This window comes from Mustela nigripes, chromosome 12 (assembly GCF_022355385.1).
Source record: "Mustela nigripes isolate SB6536 chromosome 12, MUSNIG.SB6536, whole genome shotgun sequence".
Taxonomy (NCBI): Eukaryota; Metazoa; Chordata; class Mammalia; order Carnivora; family Mustelidae; genus Mustela; species Mustela nigripes.
Window position 1 is genome coordinate 93,425,302 of NC_081568.1, and position 20,416 is coordinate 93,445,717.

The following is a 20,416-nucleotide window of genomic DNA, read 5'->3' on the forward strand; positions in this document are numbered from 1 at the left end:
AGCTACTCCTGCTCCTCCCGCTACTAATGGGCTCTTTCTGTCCCTTTCTCTCTGACAAATAAATAAATAAATAAAATCTTAAAAAAAAAAAGTAAGTAAAACTTTCTATTTAACATGCAGGGAAACTATCCATCAAGTCATTAATCAAATGTAACTAACAACAAGCAAAAGTTAAAGTAAAATTCACAATTTCTAGTAAAATTTCCCTTCTTTTCATGTACATATTTCATGTAACATAAAAAAATAACTTTTTCCTATTTCAAAAAATTAGAATACAAATACCTGGATTCAGAAAATGTCAAAACCTGATGTTTCAATTCATTGTGTAGTACATTAAGAGATTCCAGTATCTGTTGTTGTTCATCGAACCACTGTTGCTCCCTTTAAACATGGAAAAACAATACCAACACAGTCAAATAAAACATTAATACCAATTCAATATATATCAGTGATTAAAGGTAATATAATATAGTTATACCTTTCCAAGTCTTCCTTTAACTTTTCATTCTTTGATTGAATAGTAGAGAGTACCAATTCAAGATCATGTCTCAATTTTTGGAACTAGAACAAAATAATTCAAATTGCTTAATCTATAATCCTATAAATAGTTATATTTTTTAATGAGTGAAATTTACATTAATTGTTTAGGATAGATAGTCAGAAATCAAGAGCAAAAAAGCCCACCAGTAAGCCTGAAAGGAAAATATACAGCAGATACTAGGTTCTTTATAACATTTCATTTGTTAAATTCAAAAACGTAAGAAGTAGTTTTGAGCAATACATTTTGATACTGAAAGATGATTAAAAAATAAGTTTTCAGTAATCAGTTAGATTAGGTCTCTTTTCTAAGGAAACTATACAAAAGCAGACACAAATGATTATCATTCATTTAACAAATATATATTGATCGTAGACTACCAGGCATTGTTGAAGGAGTCAGGAATTCAAAGATGAACAAAGAGGAGAACTGAGACAAACAAATATATAAACTCCAGCAAGTGATCAGTATCATGAAGAAAAATAAGTCAAAATAGGAACACAGACAGACATGAGGAATAGGAATGGCTCTTTTAGGTAGTATGACATAGAGAGATCTCTCTGATCAGCTTAACAGTAGAGCAGCAGATAAAGAAGACATGAGATAAGAAAGACATGACCATTTCTAGCAAAAGAATGTTCCAAGCAGAGAAAACTGTAGGTACAAATGCACTGAGGCAAGAGCATGTATGACGTATTTGAGAAACATCAAAGAAGACTGTGTGGCTATAGAAAATTACAATAACATCTGGAGTTTTTTCTAGTATCTTTTTGTTTCTAGAACATATTAGCTAATATTCCTTTCTTCTGATGTCAAGGGTTTCCATTAGCTTTTTACACATCTAAATCAGTGATAATTTAAAGATGTATATCATAAACCTTATAGCAACCACAAAAAGGGGGGGGGGGACTAACCAGTAAACCAATAGTATAAATAAAATAGAATGATTTTCAAAACTACAGAAGTCAAGAAATTGGAAAGAGAGGAAAACAGGAACAGAGAAAAGGTAATACAAATAGGAAAGAAAAATCAAGTACAAAGATTTCAGAGCAACCACACTGATATTATATTAAATATGAACTAACAATATAATTAAATTAAAAATAAATAATAGAAAGGTAACTGGAAAATCTGCAAACACTTAAACATTAAAAACATACTTCTAAAAAAATCCATGAGTCAAACAAGTAATCTATGAGAAAAAAAAGGATTATGCACTACTTGAAAATAAAAACAAAATAACAATTTCTGGGGTGAAGCAAAAGCAGTACTTGGGTGAGAATGTACAGCAATAAAAGCCTATATTAGAAAAACAAAAGCTCTTGGGGCAGCTGGGTACTTCAGTCCCTCAAGCATCTGCCTTCTGTTCAGGTCATGATCACAGGATCCTGGGATGGAGCTCTCCCACCCCTCATCAGCTCATCAGTCTGCTTCTCCCTCTACTCCTCCTCCTGCTCATGCTCTCTCTCTCTCAAATAAATAAATAAAATCTAAAAAAAAAAAAAAAAAAGCACTCAAATTAAGGACAGCTTCCACCATAACAAAAAGAACAAATAAAATATAAAAGTATATTGAATAAAAAGTAACACAAACAAGAAGAAAATTGGGGGTGAGGGGTCAATGAAACCCAATCAATGAAACCCAAAGCTGATTCTTTGAGGTGGTCATCATAATTACCCACACTAATTACAACAGGAAAAAAGAACAAAAATTAATAACATTAGGAATGAGAGAGGTTACATGTATACTATAAACATTGAAATGATAATACGGGAATATTAAGAACAAACTGAATAAATATAACAAATTAGAGGAGATGGACAAACTCTTTAAAAGACACAAACCACCACTTATTCAGAGAAAAACCTAACTAGCCATAAAAAAACTGAATTTGTGGCGAGAAATTTTCCCACAAAGAAAACTCTAGGCCTAGATGGCTTCATCTGTGAATTCTTTTTTTTTTTTTTAATAAATCTTTTTTAAAAAATTTTATTTATTTATCAGAGAGAGAGACGGGGAGAGAGTGAGCACAGGCAGACAGAATGGCAGGCAGAGGCAGAGGGAGAAGCAGGCTCCCCACTGAGCAAGGAGCCCGATGTGGGACTCGATCCCAGGACGCTGGGATCATGACCCGAGCCGAAGGCAGCTGCTCAACCAACTGAGCCACCCAGGCGTCCCTCATCTGTGAATTCTAACAAACATTTAAGGAATAAATAATATTTACTCTATACAAACTCTTTTGAAAAGAGAATACTTCTCAACTCATTCTGTTAGGCCTGATACCAAAGTCTGACCAAGATGTCACAAGAAAAGAAAACCACAGATTACTATCTCTCATTAACATAGACACAGAAAATCTTAATAAAGTTTTACTAAATGAAATCCATCAATAAATAAAAAAGATTAAGCAAAGTGGGTTTACCCTAAGAATATATGGTTAAGCAGGTAATATAATTTTTTAAAAAATCAGTGTACTGGGCACCTGGGTGGCTCAGTGGGTTAAGCCGCTGCCTTCGGCTCAGGTCATGATCTCAGGGTCCTGGGATCGAGTCCCGCATCAGGATCTCTGCTCAGCAGGAAGCCTACTACCCTCTCTCTCTCTCTCTGCCTGCCTCTCTGACTACTTGTGATTTCTCTCTGTCAAATAAATAAATAAAATCTTTATTTTTTTTTTAAAGATTTTATTTATTTATTTGAGAGAGAGAGACAGTGAGAGAGAGCATGAGCGCAGAGAAGGTCAGAGGGAGAAGCAGACTCCCCATGGAGCTGGGAGCCCGATTTGGGATTCGATCCTGGGACTCCGGGATCATGACCTGAGCCGAAAGCAGTCGTCCAACCAACTGAGCCACCCAGGCATCCCAATAAATAAAATCTTAAAAAAAAAAAAAAAATCAGTGTACTAATATAACAAGTCAATTAATTTGCATAGTCATCGTATAAAATTAATATACAGCAACTGCTGCATATCTATACATTCATAATGAAGTGGTAGAAAGAGAAATTAAGAAAACAATCTAATCCAAAATCCAAAAACAATAAAATACCTAAGAATAAACTTAATCAAGGAGGTGAAAGATCTATACTCCAAAAACTATAAAGCAATGATGAAAGAAATTTAAAATGACACAAACAAATGGAGAGGTATTGCATGCTCATGGGCAGAAAAAAACAAAATTTTTTATTATTTATTAACATATAATATATTACTTGTTTCAGGGGTACAGATCTGTGATTCATCAATGTTACACAATTCACAGTGCTCACCATAGCACATATTGTCCCCAATGTCCATCACCCAGCCACCCCATCCCTTCCATCCCCCTCCACTCCAGCAACCCTCAGTTTGCTTCCTGAGATTAAGAGTCTCTTCTAGCGGGGCGCCTGGGTAGCTCAGTGGGTTAAAGCCTCTGCCTTCAGCTCGGGTCATGATCCCAGGGTCCTGGGATCGAGCCACACATCGGGCTCTCTGTTCAGCGGGGAGCCTGCTTCCCTTCCTCTCTCTGCCTGCCTCTCTGCCTACTTGTGATCTCTGTCTGTCAGAAAAATAAATAAAATCTTAAAAAAAAAAAAAAAGAGTTTCTTCTAGGAAAAATCAATATTGTTAAAAAAAAATGTCTATACTATTCAAAGCAATCTACAGATTTACACAATCCCTATGAAAATACCAACGGCAGTTTTCACAGAACTCGGACAAATCATCCTAATTTCTTAGGAATTCAATTTTTTGAACCCCAAATTCAATTCAATTTTTTGATTGAATTTGATTTACACAATCCCTACGAAAATACCAACGGCAGTTTTCACAGAACTCGGACAAATCATCCTAATTTCTTAGGAATTCAATTTTTTGAACCCCAAATTCAAATTTTTGAACCCCAAAAAAACCCAAATAGCCAAAACAATATTGTAAACAAACAAAAGCTGGAGGTTTCACAATCCCAGATTTCAAGATATACTATAAAGCTGTAGTAATCAAAAGAGTACGGCATAGTACAAAAACAGATACATAGATCAATGGAACAGAATATAGAGTCCAGAAGTAAATCCATGCTGTTATGGTCAATTAATCTACAACAAAGAAGGCAAGAATATACAATGGGAAAAAGACCATTTCTTCAACAAATGGGAAGAAGGATGGGAAGACTGGACAGCTAAATGCAAAAATATGAAATTGGGCCACGTTCTCATACCATACAGAAGATAAACTCAAAATGGATTAAACACCTTAATGAAAGACCTAAAACCGTCAAATTTCTAAAACACAGGCAACCATAGAAATTTCATTGACATCAGCCATAGAAATATTTTTCCGGCTGTGTCTCCTCTGACAAGGAAAACAAAAGTGAAATTAAACTACTGAGACCACACCAAAATATAAAGGAAACCATCAAAAAACCTTACTGAATGGGAGAAGATATTTGGAAATGCTCTAATAAGGGGTTCATATCCAAATATATAAAGAACTTACACAACTCAATACCAACAAAAATAAATAATCCAATTAAAACTGGGCAGAGGACCCGAATAGTCATTTTTCCAAAGAAAACACACAGGATGCTTGGGTGGCTCAGTAGGTTAGATGTGTGCCTTTGGCTCAGGTCAGGGTCCTGGGGTCCTGGGTCAAGTCCTGCATTGGGCTCCCTATGTAGGCTTGTTCCTCTCCCTCTGTGCCACCCCCAGCCTCCTATTGTGCTCGCTTTCTCTCTCCCAAATAAAATCTTAAAACAAAAAAACAAAAAAACAGAGGACATACAGATGGCCAACAAACACATGAAGGTGCTCAACATAACTAATCATCAGGGAAATACAAATTAAAACCACAGTGAGGGGGCGCCTGGGTGGCTCAGTGGGTAAAGCCACTGCCTTCGGCTCAGGTCATGATCTCAGGGTCCTGGGATCGAGTCCCGCATCGGGCTCTCTGCTCAGCAGGGAGCCTGCTTCCTCCTCTCTCTCTCTCTCTCTCTGCTTGCCTCTCTGCCTACTTGTGATCTCTCTCTGTCAAATTAAAAAAAAAAAAAATCTTTAAAAAACCACAGTGAGGTATCATTATATAACTATCAGAATGGTTATAATCAAAAACACAAGAAAATACAAAAGTTGACAAGGATGTAGAGAAAAAGGAATCTTTAAGCACTATTGGTGAGAAAGCAGATGGACGCAGCCACTGTAGAAAACAGTATGGAGGTTCCTCAAAAAATTAAAAATAGAATCACCATATGATCCAGTAAGTCTACTACTAGGTATTTACCCAAAGAAAACAAAAACATTAATTTGAAAAGATATATATATATAACCCTAAGTTTACTGTAACATTATTTACAATAGCCAAGATTTATTTGAAAGTAACCTAAGTGCCCTTCAATAGACAGATAAAGATGTGGTATATATTTGCTATCATCTTGCCATTTGAAACAGTTATGAAGGGATCTAGAGGGGATAATGCTAAGCAAAAGACATCAGGCAGAGAAAGACTATAACCATATGATTTCACCTACATGTGAAATTCAAGAAACTAAAGAACAAAGAAAAAAAGAGTCTTTAAATATAGAGAACACACTAGGTTGCCAGAGAGGAGGTGTATGGAGCAATAGGGAAAACAGATAAAGGGGAGTAAGAGTGTACTTATCTTGAAGAGGACTAAAACATGTATAGAATTATTGAATCATTATATTGTATACCTGAAACTAATATAATATCCCATGTTTTTAAAACTAATGTAATTTTTATATCAATAGACTAAAATAGAAAAAAAATCTTCTCAATGAATTTTGAAGAATAAATGACAAAATTCAATAATAATTCATGATTTTGGAAAAAGACTCCATAAATTGTAATAGAAGGTAATTTCCTCAACTTAATTAAGGGAATCTATAAAAAACCTACTACTAACATCACACTTAAATGATGGAAGAGTGAATGCTATCCACTAAGGTCAGGAACAAGGGAAAAAATGTCCATTCTCACCACTTTCATTAAGTATGTTACTAAATATTCCATGGGCACCTGGGTGCTCAGTCAGATAAGCCACCGCCTCTGTTTCTGCTCAGGTCATGATCACAGTGTTGTGAGACTGAGCTGTGTTGGGCTCTGCACTCAGTGGGGAGTCTCCTTGAGATTCTCTCCCTCTCCCTCTGCTAGTGCACTCTCTTGCTCTCAAATAAATCTCTAAAAAAATTAAATAAATCTTCTAGAACAGTACAATAAGCCAAGAAAAATATATGAAAGGCATGTAGGGGCACCTAGCTGGCACAGTCAGTTAAACACCTGATTCTTGGTTTCAGCTCAGATCACAATCTCAGGGCTGTGAGATCCAACCCCGAGTCCAGCCTCGTGCCCAGCATGGAGTCTGCTAGAGAGTCTCTCTCCCTGTCCCTCTGCCCCTCTTGCTCATGAGAAGGAAAGAAAGGAAGGGAAGGAAGGAAGGAAGGAAAGAAGGAAGGATATGAAAGGCATCCAGCTGTAAAGGAATAAAATATAATTTCCTCTGATCTCAGATGACATAACTAGCTATGTAGAAAATCCTACAACATTTACAAAAAAGCCACTAGAATAAAGGGGTTTTTCAGACTCACTAGTAGAAGATCAATATATAAATATTAATTGTATTTGTATGTATCAGGATTAAATAATTGACAAGTGAAAAAAGGATACCACTTTAATGGCATCAAAAATATGAAGTACCAGGGGCGCCTGGGTGGCTCAGTGGGTTAAGCCGCTGCCTTCGGCTCGGGTCATGATCTCAGGTCCTGGGATCGAGCCCCACATCGGACTCTCTGCTCTGCGGGGAGCCTCCTCTCTGCCAGCCTCTGTGCCTACTTGTGATCTCTGTCTGTCAAATAAATAAATAAAATCTTTAAAAAAAAAAATATGAAGTACCAAAGGGATGAACTTGACAAAAATGTGTAAGACCTGTACACCTCTATTACAATTTAAGTCTTTTAAAAAATCATGAATTGGGATGCTTGGCTTGCTCAACCAGTAGAGTAAGAGAATCTTGATCTTGGAGTCATGAGTTCAAGTCTCACATATGGGATAGTTTGCTTAAAAAAATAAAAATTAAAAAAAATAAAGAATTAATATTGAATTTTGTTATTTATTCTTCCTGAATTCACTGGAACAGTAAAATGTCTTTTTTCTTTTTTAGTCTTTGATATAATGAATTATAAAACACTGATGAGATAAATCTTAAAAATACTAAATAGATGGAGACCTAAGTAAATACAGAGATCATACAGGTCTCATGGATCCCTGGGCTAAAGATGTCAATACTCCTCAAATTAAACTATAGAATCTCAGTCAATTCAGTAAGCTGCCCATGGAACATTTAGTAACATACTTTTTTTTAAAGATACTGTTAAGAAAATAAAAAGATAAGTGTGCAGGAAAGAGTTAACTGAGCAATCCAAGGGTGCACACCTGCACATTACCAAGAAGGGCCTGCTTTCAGGACAGGTCCCTTGTGGACACCTTAAAGGATGAGCTTTGAGGCCTTAGAATATTATGTCTCATCGGAGTGTTTATACAGGGTGCTAGGATGGCTCAGTCTGTAGAGCATGCAACCTTTGATCTTGGTGTTGTGAGTTCAAGCCACAGTTGGCACCAGTTTGATCAGAGAGTTTATTCTAACTATGTGATTTATGGTGAATGCAGTTTTGCTCTGAGGGCTGAAGTGTGAGTAGGAGAGGTCAGTCAAGGAAGCCCCTTAAGCATAGTGACTGACTACTGATAAAAACTCTAGATAAGTCCCAGGTGAACTTCCCTACATGACAATACTTTGTACGTGTTGTGTACTCAGTTTCAAGGAGAATTATAAACAAATTTATCAACTCCACTGGGAAAAGATTACTATAAGCTTAGCCTATCTGTGTTTTCCTTGCTCATTTTAATCTGTATCTTCTCACTATAACGAACTGTAACCATAAGTACAATAGCTTCTCTGACTCCTGTGTGCCCATCAACGAAATCAGAGTGGTCTTAGGGAAAACCCTGACAACAGATGGCATCAAAAGTGGGATTTTGCTATACTGACCTTGGCTCACCAAAACATAATGAAAGCACTCTATGGGAAGAAGAAGAATAATGGGGCAGAGAATGAGGAACCTGGCACCTGATGTTTACCCAGTCAACAAGATAGAAGACAACAGCTGGACCATGATCAATATTTATAAGCAGAAGTAGTGTGGGAATTTAGAAATGGACATAAAATTTCTCAGACAGTTGGCTGACTGGATGCATAAGTTGGCTGACAGGATGCATAAGGAGATATAAAATACAAGAAACAAACAAGAGAAACAAACAAGCTAAATATTCAATCTCTTTATTATTTTTATCTGTAATAGTTAAAATGAAAGCAGAATGTTAAGGCCAATGCTGGTACTGCATCGTTTGAATTTCAGCCAGTTCAAACCAGAGTTGCTAGCTAAGGACTGCTACCAAAGGGAAAAATTACAATGCATCATTATATCATGTCATTTTTAATTAATGATACTGAAAATCTGGTGGATCATTTCAATATGAAAAAGAATCTTTATTTTCCATTCTAGGAAAATGTTCATGTATTATTTAGGTTTCTTCCCTTCCCTTTTCTTTCTTTTTTTTTTAATTTTGGAACCTCTGCTGGTTTTATTCTGTACTTCTGAGTTGATATTATAGTTCTACTATCTTCTGTTATTCCAGTTGTTTTCTTTTTTTGCCATCCTTACTCTGTAGGAGATTTCCATGACTATCACTACCAACATTTTTGTGTTTATTTCAGGTATTATGTTTTTATTTAGAAAGGCTCTTATTCTGATTTGTCCTTTTCAAAATAACAGCTTCATTGAGATACAATTCACATACAACACAGTACCCATTTAAGGTGTATAATTCAGTTATTTTTACTGTACTTGTAGAGTCGTACAAACATCCCCACAATCTATTTTAGAACATTTTCATCATCCCAAAAGTAAACCTGTTAGCAATATCCATTAGCAGTTACTATCTCCTCTCCAATCATCCAGCCTTAATCAATAAGCAACAACCTACTTTCTGTCTCTACGGATTTGCCTATTACAGACATTGCATATAAGTGAAATAATATAATATGCAATATTTTGTGACTGGTTTCTTTCATTTAGCACAATGTTGTCAAGATACACCTATATTAGGACATAAAGTAATTCATTATTTTAGACAATAGTACATCACTGTATAGGCATATCACATTTCTCTATTCATCAGTTGATGAATATTTGGGTTGTTTAATCTTTTTGGCCATTAAGAAAAATGTTGCGGGACGCCTGGGTGGCTCAGTTGGTTAAGCAGCTGCCTTCGGCTCAGGTCATGATCCCAGCGTCCTGGGATTGAGTCCCGCATCGGGCTCCTTGCTCGGCAGGGAGCCTGCTTCTCCCTCTGCCTCTGCCTGCCATTCTGTCTGCCTGTGCTCGCTCTCTCCCCCTCTCCTCTGATAAATAAATAAAATCTTTAAAAAAAAAAAAAAAGAAAAATTTTGCTATGAACATTCATGTTTAAGTTTTTGTGTGGACACACACTTATTTTCATTTCTCTATGGTATACAGCTGGGAGTGAAACTACTCGTTCAAATAGCAACTCTTTCATCTTCCAAGGAACTACCAGACTGTTTTCCAAAGGGGCTGCACTATTTTATTCTCCCATTAGCAGTTTATCAATGTTCTAATTTCTCCATATCTTCACCAATACTTGTTATTGTCTGTCTTTTGACTTTAGCAATGTCAAGGGGGTATGAAGTAGTACTTTTCTTAAGTTGATGTTCCATTATTTTTTATTTTTTTTCAAAGATTTATTTATTTATTTGTTTATTTGAAGGAGTGAGCACACATGCACAAGCAGGGGGAGGGGCAAAGGGAGAGAGAGAGAATCTCAGGCAGACTCTCCAATGAGTGGGTGAGGAGCCTAACATGGGGGTAGATCTCATGACTCTGAGATCATGACAAGAGCTTAAATCAAGGGTCAGACACTTAACTGAGCCACCCAGGTGCCCATTATTTTTTTTTAAAGATTTTATTTATTTATTTGACAGAGGAAGAGAAAGAGCAAGAAGGGAACATAGGCAGGGGGTAGTAGGAGAGGGAGAAGCAAGCCTCCTGCTGAGCCGGGAGCCAGAAGCGGAGCTTGATCCCAGGACCCTGGGATCATGACCTGAGCCAAAGGCAGATGCTTAATGACTGAGCCACCCAGAGACCCCTCCCGCTATTTTTTAATCAAAAAACTTTTGTCTTTCCGAAGATATTATTAAGTTCTTTGTTCCCTGAATTATCTCTACTTCCTTAAGGTTCATCTTTGTCAGTTGTTTAGGGTTTCTGCCTTTCCATTTAGAGGCATTCACAAATGCTGATGACCATTGGCTGGACATTTACATTTAAAACTCAGAAATACTAAAAACTCTGTGTAGGAATGAGATTTTTCAATGTACACCAATCCTGCTTTTTCACTGAGAACCCCATATACTAACACTTACGGATCATTTTTCTTAAGCCGTTTAGATTTTCCAGAGAAGATTATTTTATCTCCAGTCTGAGGTTATTTTATAATAGATTGTAAGACCTCTGGAGAAGGAGCTGGTACTTCCACCACACAGTAATGATCTTTCTGACTTTTGACCTGCACACCAACCCTACTAAACACCCAACCTGGTATCTCTGAGTCCAGAGCCTCAGTAGTTTAGTGTCTCCATATCCAATACCTCCATTTTCTAAGTATGGGAGTAAAAAGTTAGCTGCCTGATTAGAAGAAAGAAAGCCTGACAGTCATGTTCTGCTGTTAAAGAAATCTTGTTTTTAGCTTTGGACTTGAACCTTGAATACTGAGGTATTAGGTTCCTTCAAATCCCAAGACTTTTTTCAACTCTGTAGGCCAGATATCTTTTCATCCCTGTCTAATTCTCTTGACACACAGATACTTATTTCTTTCCATGCATTACAACCTTGTTTATAATTCTTGTTTGACCTAATGGACTTACATGTTAAAAAATGTCTTTATTGATATGTAGGTTAAGTTTTGAGAAGAACAGATGTATATTATCATCATTTAACTATGTTTAATGTTTATGCTTTTATTATGAGGAGTTTAATCAACTGAAAATTAAGAAAAAGAATAAAGTTTAATATTAAGTACTAATAACAGTTCTGTATACAAATTGGTGAAACAAAATTCAAGTCATTTAAAATATTCCATCCAATAAAACATAAAATCAAAATAAAAAATCAATATGGCTTTAAAGTAGATTCATCCTACTTATATCATGAATCCCAAACACTTATAAGTTAATTAGGGTTACTGCAGACTGATTAAGTGACTTACCTCTTCTTTTCCTAATGTCACTAGAACTTCTTCATTCAGTGGAATTACTGTAGAAACAAAACAAACCAAAATTATACATTTATGCTTAGTTAACTCTCAAAAATAAAGAATTTGATTTTGTGGTTTTTGAGATACTTCTATTTTCTTATTTAACATCTTTACATATATAACCAACTTACATATAATTTAGACAAACATGACATTGAAGCATTTTTGGGTTTTGTGCCTTTTGTTTTGTTTTTCAATTTCTCAAAAATAAAGTTAATAGTCTATAGTGTGTCCTTAAATATATCTCTAATTATATGATCCTATGCATGTGTATATATATGTACATGTATATCATCTGTACATATACATCAAGGGTTATTCATTTTGCTATTGCTGGTTTTACAAGAATGGAGTATCATATATATTCTTCTTATTTTTCCTCAACAAAATCCCCATGGAAATCTTTTCTATTTATCTGGTATAAATCTAATTCATAATTTTAAATCACTACAAATTATTTCACAGGATAAATGTACCATAGTGTATTGACTGATAACAGTACTGACTGAACATTAACTTTGTACTTAACTTTTAGCCACAAAAAACAATGATGCCATAAGCATTTTTAAACTTATGTCTTTATGCATTAGTGCTTTTATTTCTTTGGGATAAATTCCCAGAAATGGAATTTCATAGAAGGAAATATGTATTTTTTATTTTAATATAGGATGCCAGATTCTTTTCTAAAGAATTTCTCCTAGCAATAAGAAACAGCAAAAGATACAAACTCTCCTAAATTTTTGCCAATTTATGAGTATAAAGTTTCAGTTTAATTTTGTATAGCAAAATTAAATCCTTATACTTAGAAAAGTTCAACCTTTGTACTTTAAGTTTACCTTTAATAAAGTACTAATTAAAATTTCTCAAATAATATGCTACTGAAAAATTTCTAATCTAATTGCTATTTCTAAAGGGTCTTCTGACAGGAGAGAGCTTCCCACAAGTGCTTCATAGGCCCTGTATATCGGCAGCCCCAGGATTTCTACCAAATCATTTCAATAAATGCAATGAGAAGGATTCTAAGAACATAAAGTTAATAATCTTCGTTTTGGTCAGTGTGGTCATGAGTAGCACTTCAGTATTGATTCATATAATCATTTCAGCCCACACAATACAGCAGCTTCTAAAACTATAAAGTTATTTTAAATCTTTCAGTGTGGCAGTCTGTGGGACCGGCAACCCAGAGCAAAATGGGTATTTGGCCCATAGGCCAGCCTGTGTGTTTGGTTTTACCAGTACAAAATGTGTATATAAGGGATGATTATAATAAGAAAAATAAAAATTTAAAATTCCCTGATACATAGCATCAAAAATAATAAAATACTTCAGAATAAATTTAACCTAGGAAGCAAAAGACTTGTATGCTAAAAACTACAAAATGTGGCTGAAAGAAATCAAAGATAGAAACAATAAGAAATATCCTATGTTCAAGGACTAGAAGACTTAATATTATTAGACACCAATACTACCTACATTGACCAATAGCTTCAATGCAATCCTTATCAAAATCCCAATAACATTTTTGTAGAAAACAGAAAAATTCACCCTAAAATTCACATGGAATATCAAAGTACCCCAAATAGCCAAAATAATCTTCAAATAGAAGAACAAAGTTGGTGGTCTCACATTTGCTAATTTCAAAATTTACTATAAGTCTATAATAATCAAACAAGTGTGCTACTGGCAACAGAGACAGACATATAGACCAATAAAAGAGAACAGAGAATCCAGAAATAAATCCTCACTACATAGTCAAATGATTTTTGACAAGGATGCCAAGACAACTCAATGGGGAAAAGAACAATTTTCTTAGCAAATAGTAATGGGAAAACTAGATAATACACATGCAAAAAAATGAAGGTGGACCTTTAACTTTCAAGTTTGAAAATTTCTATTTATTTATTTATTTATTTATTTATTTTTTTTTTAAAGATTTTATTTATTTATTTGACAGAGAGAAATCACAAGTAGGCAGAGAGGCAGGCAGAGAGAGAGAGGAGGAAGCAGGCTCCCCGCTGAGCAGAGAGCCCGATGCGGGACTCGATCCCAGGACCCTGAGATCATGACCTGAGCCGAAGGCAGCAGCTTAACCCACTGAGCCACCCAGGCGCCCTGAAAATTTCTATTTAATAAAAAACAATCTTGAACAAGAAGTAAAAGTCTATTATAACAAACTAGTGGATTGGTGATGAAGACTTAGAGTAAATGTGTGGCAATAGGGGTTAATATTTAATGACTGGCTATATGTAATACATGAAAAAGGAAGAATCCAGAAGGACTCTTAAATTTATGGTTGATTTAAACAGATTCCATACAATAGATCAGAGAATGGAGATCAATTTATAAATCTGAGGCATGTATAGAATATTTTGGAAAAGATGTCTAGAAAGTAGAAAGATATCTAAGAATGACATTGCAGAAAGTCTGGCTTATAAAAACAGATTTGGAAGCAGTCATGAAAATTGTGTCCTCCTATCCACCCAAATTCATATTTTGAAATTCTAATCCCTAGCACCTCAGAATGTGCATATATTTGGAGCTGGGTCTTTAAAGATGTGACTAAGTTAAAATGAAGTCATTAGGATGGGCCCTACTACTCCATTATGATTGGCAGCTTCATACAAAAAGATTAGTATAAGAAGCTAGATGTCCAGATGTGGTTGATATATATATAAAATGGAATATTACACAGCCATCAAAAGAAATGAAATCTTGCCATTTGTAACGATGTGGATGGAACTAGAGGGTATGGTGCTGAGCGAAATAAGTCAGAGAAAGATAATTATCATATGATCTCTCTGATATGAGGAATTTGAGAGGCAGGGCAGGAGGTTTGGGGGGTAGGGAAGGAAAAAATGAAAAAAGATTGGATCGGGAGGGAGACAAACCATAAGAGACTCTTAATCTTACAATATAAACTGAAGGTTGCTGGGGGAAGGAAGGAAAGAGTGAAGGTGGTTGGATTATGGGCATTGGGAAGGGTATGTGCTATGGTGAGTGCTGTGAAGTGTGTAAGCCTGATGATTCATTATATGTTAATAAAAATAATTAATAAAAATTAAAATTAAAAAATTTTTAATTAAAAAAAGATTAGTACACAGACAAGTGACTATGTGAAGACCAAGGGAGAAGATGGCAAGCTATAAGGCAAGAAGAGAGGCCTCTGAAGAAACCAACTTTGCAAACCACCTTGATCTTGGATTTCCTGCCTCCAGAATTAAGAAAAAAATTAATTTCTGTTGTTTAAGCAATCCAAGTCCATCGTACTTTGTTATGGCAGGCCTTGCAAACCGATATAGAAGTTGTTAATGCAGATATAACATATAAAAACAAAAGGAGGAAATATAATGCTGCAATAGCATATAGAGTAGTAAGTGAAAATTGCTGGGCACAGTCCTCTAGAGAACAGCAAATTTAACAGCATAGTATGAGCAGACTTTGAGATGCTAAATATAATCCTAAGGAGGAAAAAGGATCTATAGTTTAATGCAAATTAAAGTAACAACTGTCTATATACCAGAAATGCTAAAATTTTAAAAACTACCATGTGGTAGTTTTTTTTTTTTAATATTTTATTTATTTATTTGACAGAGATCACAAGTAGGCAGAGAAGCAGGCAGAGAGAGAGAGGAGGAAGCAGGCTCCCCGCTAAGCAGAGAGCCCAATGTGGGGCTCGATCCCAGGACCCTGGGATCATGACCTGAGCCGAAGGCAGAGGCTTGAACCCACTGAGCCACCCAGGCGCCCCATGTGGTAGTTTTTAAAACAGTGGTGGGGATGAATATAGTAAGTAGTTAAAATAAAGAATGCAGATGAAATTGCCTAGAAAGAGAATGAACAGAAGAATCCTAACAACTGGGATTAGAGAACAATAAACCTACAAAGGGGACTAAAATGAGAACTGGGGGGAGCTCAGGGAAAGGAGGCAAATGGGCAGGAGAAAGGAGAACAGAGATGTTAAAAGAAAGAGGTACAGTCCATGTAAAATACCAAATATACACATATAGGTGGCACAAACAAATAAGCTTTCATAATAGAAATTATGGGTATTTTAATGGCAGATTTTAAAGCAGTTTTCTAGGGGCACCTGGGTGGCTCAGTGGGTTAAAGCCTCTGCCTTCGGCTCAGGTTGTAATCCCAGGGTCCTGGGATCAAGGCCCACATCAGGCTCTCGGCTCAGTGGGGAGGTGCTTCCTCCTCTCTCTCTGTCTGCCTCTCTGCCTACTTGTGATCTCTGTCTGTCAAATAAATAAATAAAATCTTAAAATAATAATAATTAATAAATAAAGCCATTTTCTATTTCTTGAAAAAAGGCAAATATATAGCTGGCCCCTGTTGAATAAGTCAAGAGGCAACATACAATCTATGTGGTCTGGTCCCTATGTAAATAAGTATATAAAATAACTTTTCTACTAGGTACGTTTTTTTTTTAAAGATTGTATTTATTTATTTGAGAGGGAGAGAGGGAAAGAGCACAAGATGGGGTAAGAGGCAAAAGAGAGGGAAAAGCAGACTCTCTCACTGAGCAGGGAGCCAATTCAGGGCTCAGTCCCAGGACTCTGAGGTCATAACCTCAGGTGACTGAGCCACCCAGGTGCCCTCTACTAAGTAAGTTTCATTTTTTAAGACACAATTTATAGTTTCTACTGAGCAGGTAAGATAGTGTCTGTTAAGGATCAAATGATGGTTATAATAAGTTCCTATAATTCAAGATTATTATAATGTCACACAAACATATTCCTCTATAATAATAAAATAAGCACAAAATAACATATAAATGAAAGAAAAATTTAGGCAATTTCAACAAGGTGAAATGGATCTTATAATTCTTCTAATCATTAAATTAACTTGCCACTAATTTCTTTACAAAAATATAAATCTAAAAACAAGAACCTTACTTTCAGGGCTTTCTTTCTGCCATTGACTGAGTTCAGCAGTCAAACATTTCGCTTGCATAATTAATAATGATGGCTATAAAAAAAAGAAAGTATAAAACAGTCATTTTTTACAAAATATTCTTAGATACTCACAGATGAAAGTATAAACATCTTAATACTTTATCTCAAGTTCCTAACATAAACAGCTAAAATAACAGGCATCCAAAGTATAAAAAATTATTACTCCAAACAGAATTCTGCTTTAAACAATTATTAATTATCACTCCTAAGTTGCCCGTTATTCCAGTGACAGTCTCAAAAAATGATCAGTTCTACTTTAGCACTCAACCTAAAATAAAAGGACCTAAATATATTTCTTTTATTCCCTAAATAAATGTTACTTTAAAAATATAAGGGGATGTGGCTGGCTTAGTCAGTGGAGCATATGACTCTTGATCTTAGAAATGTGAGTTTGAACCCCACATTTGGTATAAAGATTACTCAAAAATAAAATCTTCAAAAACATAAGATGTTATTTCTTGCCAACAGTTTTTAGACAAATTTGCTTTAGGGGAAACTTGGTGGCTCTGTCAGTAGAGCATGCAACTCTTGATCTTGGAGTCAGGAGTTCAAACCCTACGGTGGGGATAGTCTTTACTTTAAAAAACACAAATTTACTTTAAAGATATATATATATTTTTTAAGATTTTATTTATTCATTTGACAAACACACAGCTAGAGAGGAACACAAGCAGAGTGAGTTGGAGAGGAAGAAAGTAGCTTCCCACTGAGCACAGAGCCCCACATGGGGCTCCATCCCAGACTCTGGGATCATGACCTGAGCTGAAGGCAGACACTTAACAACTGAGCCACCCAGGCGCCCCTAAAGATACTCTTTTTTTCTCTATGCACCTTAGGAAAAATAGCGACTTCTTTTAAATAGGTTGCTGGCTCAGGTAGTAGAGCATGCACTATGGATCTCAGGTTGTGAGTTTGAGCTCCACATTAAGCAGAGATTACTTAATAAAAAAAAAATTATTTAAGTACATATATAGAGACAATTATAAAATGAGATTGTTTCCAAAGGCTATTTAAAAAACCAATTTTGTTAAATTGGTTTTATTAAAAACCAATCTCAAACAATGGTTAAAGATGATATGTTTCTGATAGTAAGTGGCTCCAAGCACTTAAATTTTAAGAATTATAAATCTATGTGATAAATCTGTTGCCTGGTTAGATTATTAAATTGAAGACTATGTATGCTTAAAGTTAAATTTCAGAACATTTTTATCACCTCTATATAATTCTTATTGGCAGTCAGATAAAAAATGCAATGGGTATTACCGTAATATTTACACTGAAAGAATAAATACTGTCTTTTTAGCCATTTTTCAAAAGATTTTATTTATTTATTTATTTGAGAGAGAGTGCATGCACAAGCTGGGTGAGGAGCAGAGGGAAAGCGACAAGCAGACTCCAGGCTAAGCACAGAGCCCCATGTGGGGCTCAATCACACCACCCTGAGATCATGACCTGAGCCAAAATCAAGAGTCAAATGGATGCTTAATCAGGTGAGTCACCTAGGTGCCCCTTAACCAATTTTTATGATACAAAGCAGGTTCATTCAAAGATTTTGTTCTGTATCAAAGCACTGACTATTGAATAGTCAAGAGGCAAAAAACCTAGGGTATTTAAAAGCTTTATGTAATGCATAAAAATGCATTTTCAGTTTTTAAAATTTTTACCAAAGGAGACTTTAACATTATTTTCTTATAGATAGTTAAATATGAATGTGAAAGGTTTGTTGTGAACCATAAAGCAATTTTATAAATGCTAATTATAACTAAGAAACAACAAATTCTTAAAAAGTAGTATGTAAACTACACAAAACTATCTTAGGGATAAGAAATTGGTATCACTTTTCCTGCACATATTAGGTTGAAATGCATCAAATAACAAATATTCAATTTTTAATCTTTAAAAAAACAAGTAATTTCATACATTTCAACCTTATACTATGTTGATGAAGTACAGTTCTTACCTTCCCAAAGCCCAACTAAGGCAAACACTCAAATTATTTCTGATCTTGCCATAAACAATACTTCCTAAAAAACAACAGCAGTATTTCTAAAGTGATTTATATGAAATTTGAGAATCCCTTCCATTTTCTTATTTAAAAGAACTTCTTTCTTTAAAAACGGAATTTTAATGCTGAAATTTTAATGTTAATAAGCACACAAAAAAGGTAACCAAGCAAGCCTAAGATTAGTTAAAGGCCTGTTTTCAGGGTTGGCCCTTGGCTGGCATCTGGGAACTTGTATTTTGAGATGGTTCCCACTAAAACTTATTAAGAGTGGCTCATTGTGACTTAACTGTTTTTGCAAAGAATATGACTTAAGCTGAACACCTGCTTTCCTTTTGGAAGTCTGGTATTTTGTAACTGCTACGCAGCAGGTGCCTATGTGACTAGTCCCCACAAAACACCTTGGTCATTGAATCTTAATGAGGTTCCCTGGTAGAAAACATTTCACACCACTATAACTCCTTGGGGGAATTAAGAACATCTTGTATGACTCCGCTGAGAGAGGACTCCTGAAAGTTTTTGTCATATCCTCTGGACTTTACCTTATAGTCCTTTTCCCTTTGTTGATTTTAGTCTGCATCCTTTTAATGTAATGTATCTTATCCATGAATATAACTATACACTGAGCTTTGTGAGTTCTCCTCTGAGTTACTGTGAGTGTTGTGAATTACCCCTGGGGTTAATCTTGGGGACTCTCAACACAACAGGAAAAAAGATTTTTTGTGGATCCCTTACACAATGTTCTTACTAACTACCTCAGGTTGGATTCTTTACAACTATATAAGCACTTCCACCAAAGCCAGTTATTTGTTTGGCTCACTGCATGAAAAACATTCAGGAAATGTATAGGCCCAATCCCTAGTGATTCTTTTTTTTCGTGCGGGGGGGGGGGCGGGATTTAAAAATGTACTCCTTCAATTACTATTTATAGCACCTAGTATTCCTTTTCTTTAAACTATGCAATTATTATATTTTACTTTTTTATTTTGAGAATTTTTTTTATTTTAATTCAATTAACATACAACGTACTATTAGTTATAGAGGTATAAATCAATCATTCATTGGTCTTATATAATACCCAGTGCTCATCACATCACATGACCTCCTTAATATCTATCTCCCAATTATCCCATCACCTTACCCCTTCCCCTCCAGCAACCCTGTTTGTTTCCTATGATTAAATGTCTCTTAGAGTTTGTCTCCCTCTTCAATTTCATATTGTTTTGATTTCTCCTTTTTCCATATAATCCTGTTTTATTTCTTAAATTCCACAAGAGTGAGATCATATGATAATTGTCTTTCTCTGATTAACTTGTTTTGTCTAGCAAAACACCTTCTAGTTCCACCCATGTCGTTGCAAATGGCAAGATCTCTCTTTTTTTTTTTGATGGCTGAGTATTCCATTGTATATATAAATCACGTCTTCTTTATCCATTCATCTGTCAATGGACATCTGGGCTCTTTCCACAGTTTGGCTATTGTGAATATTGCTGCTATAAACCTTGGGATGCAGGTGCCCCTTTGGATCACTATATTTGTATCTCTAGGGTA

The 20,416-nt window shown here is 35.4% G+C and overlaps 1 protein-coding gene across 3 annotated transcripts in view; it reads right to left on the minus strand.

Moving 5' to 3' along the window:
* Positions 1–20,416, minus strand: part of CENPK (centromere protein K) — a 41,641-nt gene that overhangs the window by 8,305 nt on the left and 12,920 nt on the right. For all 3 annotated transcript variants that reach the window (XM_059417976.1, XM_059417977.1, XM_059417978.1), the window contains exons 5-8: positions 16,804–16,876; positions 11,858–11,904; positions 479–561; positions 283–381 (exon numbers count right to left, since the gene is read on the minus strand). In XM_059417976.1, coding sequence (XP_059273959.1) covers positions 283–381; positions 479–561; positions 11,858–11,904; positions 16,804–16,876 — 302 coding nt within the window. The remainder of the gene's footprint in view (positions 1–282; positions 382–478; positions 562–11,857; positions 11,905–16,803; positions 16,877–20,416) is intronic.